The sequence below is a fragment of the Solanum tuberosum genome, unplaced genomic scaffold (genome assembly GCF_000226075.1).
Source record: "Solanum tuberosum cultivar DM 1-3 516 R44 unplaced genomic scaffold, SolTub_3.0 scf00063, whole genome shotgun sequence".
Classification (NCBI taxonomy): domain Eukaryota; kingdom Viridiplantae; phylum Streptophyta; class Magnoliopsida; order Solanales; family Solanaceae; genus Solanum; species Solanum tuberosum.
This window is the reverse complement of record NW_006238988.1, coordinates 674560-677137: the sequence shown is the minus strand read 5'-3', so window position 1 is coordinate 677137 and position 2578 is coordinate 674560. Positions and strand designations below refer to the sequence as shown.

Here is a 2578-nt window from a genome sequence, read left to right as displayed (position 1 = left end):
TCATGCATCGCGGAGAAAAATTCATGCATCGCGGGAAAGAAAGTCATGCATCGCGGAGGAAAATTTCATGCATCGTGGGAAAGAAGTCATGCATGCGGAGGAAAAATTCATGTATCGCAGAAAAGGGATTTATGCATTGCAAGAGAAGATTCATGCATCGCGAGAGAAAGAAATCATGCATTGGAAGAGAAGGAAATCATGCATTGCAAGAGAAAGAAGTCATGCATTGTAAGAGAAGAAAACCATGCATTGCAAGGGAAGAAGTCATGCATTGCAAGAAGAGTCATACATCGCGGGAAAAAGATTCATGCATAGCAAGAGAAAGGGTCATGGATTACAAGAAAAAGACTCATGCATCGCAGAGAAAAATTCATGCATCGCGGGAAAGAAAGTCATGCATCGCGGAGGAAAATTTCATGCATCGTGGGAAAGAAGTCATGCATGCGGAGGAAAAATTCATGTATCGCAGAAAAGGGATTTATGCATTGCAAGAGAAGATTCATGCATCGCGAGAGAAAGAAATCATGCATTGGAAGAGAAGAAAGTCATGCATTGCAAGAGAAAGAAGTCATGCATTGTAAGAAAAGAAAACCATGCATTGCAAGAGGAAAAAGTCATGCATTGCAAGAGGAAGAAGTCATGCATTGCAAGAAGAGTCATACATCGCGAGGAAAAATTCATGCATCGCGGGAAAGAAAGTCATGCATCGCAGGAAAGAAAATCATGCATAGCGGGAAAAATCCATGCATCGCAGAAAAAAAAAAACAAAACCATGCATCTAGGAAAAAGAGTAATGCATCGCAAAAAAAAGATTCATGAGACGCAAGCTTTATTAGCTATATATATAAAATTCGGTTTTTTTTTATTTTTCGGCTTTTATTTTTTTAAATCCAAACCAAACCAAAAAACCAAACAAAGTAATTTATTAATCCAAAACCAATCCGAAAAACCAAAAAACCAATCCAAATAAAAAATTGATTTAATTTGATTTGGATATTCGGTTTAATCCGAATAGTGCACACCCCTAGTTCTTTAGATTTGCTTTCATTTTTTTTTTTTTAACATTTCAATGTAGCTTATTTCATCCTTTAATTCCATTTTTTAATATATCATTTAAATACAAAAAAAATGTAATAAATATTTAACAAATATTAGATAAATATTAAAAAGGTAAAAAATAATTATTTCTCCAAAACGTAGCAGCACTATACCTTAGTATCTCTCTAGCTTCCAGTCTATATAAAACGTAGTTAGCAAAGGTCAGTCTGTCTGGCGTTTCCTCGCGTAAAGGACTACTTTGCATCGGCTCTCTCTCGTTAGGTAATTACCGAGGCGAAAGCTGCTCTCTCGAAAGACGGGTTCGTATAAATAACCCCCGATAAGGTCCGATAGACTAGTAGGTTTACCACCAACAGGTTTTGCAACATGCCAATCTTTAGGCGGACATACCATAGTCAGATTTAGCTGGATGGGAAAAATCCCTACATCAAAATTACAAAAACATATGATGCTCGTTTCTTATAAAACCTACCATTCTTACCCTTAATTTCTTTCTTTTGACTTGATATAGATAAATCATTAGTAATAGTTATGAGGTTTCTTTCTAATAAACCCTAAGTCCCTACATACTCTTCAATCCAACAATTGTTCCCTACCATAATAATGAGAAAAAAATTATTTCATCAAAGAAGGTTTTGTATCATGCTGTTGAATACTATGATCTTACAAACAATACACACACAGAAGAAAAAAATATTATCAACTACCTTAAATGGACAACACCTAGCCAGGGTTACAAGCTCAATAGCGATGGATCGTTCATGGGAAGCACAAGACAAGGCGGAACAGGTGGAGTCATCAGGAATAGCAAGGGCAATTGGGTTGTGGGATATATGGGAAACTTCTATATGGCAAATAACATGAAAGCTGAATGGATAGCACTCTTGCAGGGACTTCGAATAGCACTAGAAAGAGGATTAGTACCATTGGAAGTTAACGTTGATTGCAAGGAAATTAAAACCCTCATTCGAGGAGAACACCCCACTTACGAAAATATTCTTTCTGATTGCAGGGATCTACTTCACCGTCTGTGGAACCCCACAGTACACCACGTCTTTAGAGAAACAAACAAGTGGCAGACGCTCTAGCAAAGGAAGATGCTAAAATGGATCAAATCAACTCTTTTTTGTGCATGGAAGTTCCTCCGGTGTTTGTATCCAAGAAACTAGAAGCAGACAAACAAGAAAATCCATTTGTTAGACTATCTAAGAAATCTTTTGCAAGTAACTCAGATAATAGTACTAGTAATAGTGTGCCCTTTGTAATTAACTCATGTAATAGAACTAGTAATAGTATGCCCCTTCCTCAGAACACCAATAGTAGGTGTCCTATTTTGCCACTTGCTGGTAACAATGTAATGATGCATATTACGTAATCTATAGATACTAGTAAATTAGGCCGCGCTTCACGCGATCATGTAAAACATCAACACATATATGAGATTAAATAAATAAATTAACAAAATGAACTCATTCCTAAGTTTATTCAAGTTATAAGAGAGATTTTATATCTCAGCATT

At 36.3% G+C, this 2578-nt stretch overlaps 1 protein-coding gene across 1 annotated transcript; it reads left to right on the top strand.

The window, feature by feature from the left end:
• The first annotated feature begins 1820 nt into the window (after positions 1-1820).
• LOC107060168 (uncharacterized) lies at positions 1821-2147 on the top strand. The gene has a single exon (XM_015307744.1). The coding sequence runs from the start codon at positions 1821-1823 to the stop codon at positions 2145-2147; it is 327 nt and encodes a 108-aa protein (XP_015163230.1).
• Positions 2148-2578: the final 431 nt, after the last annotated feature.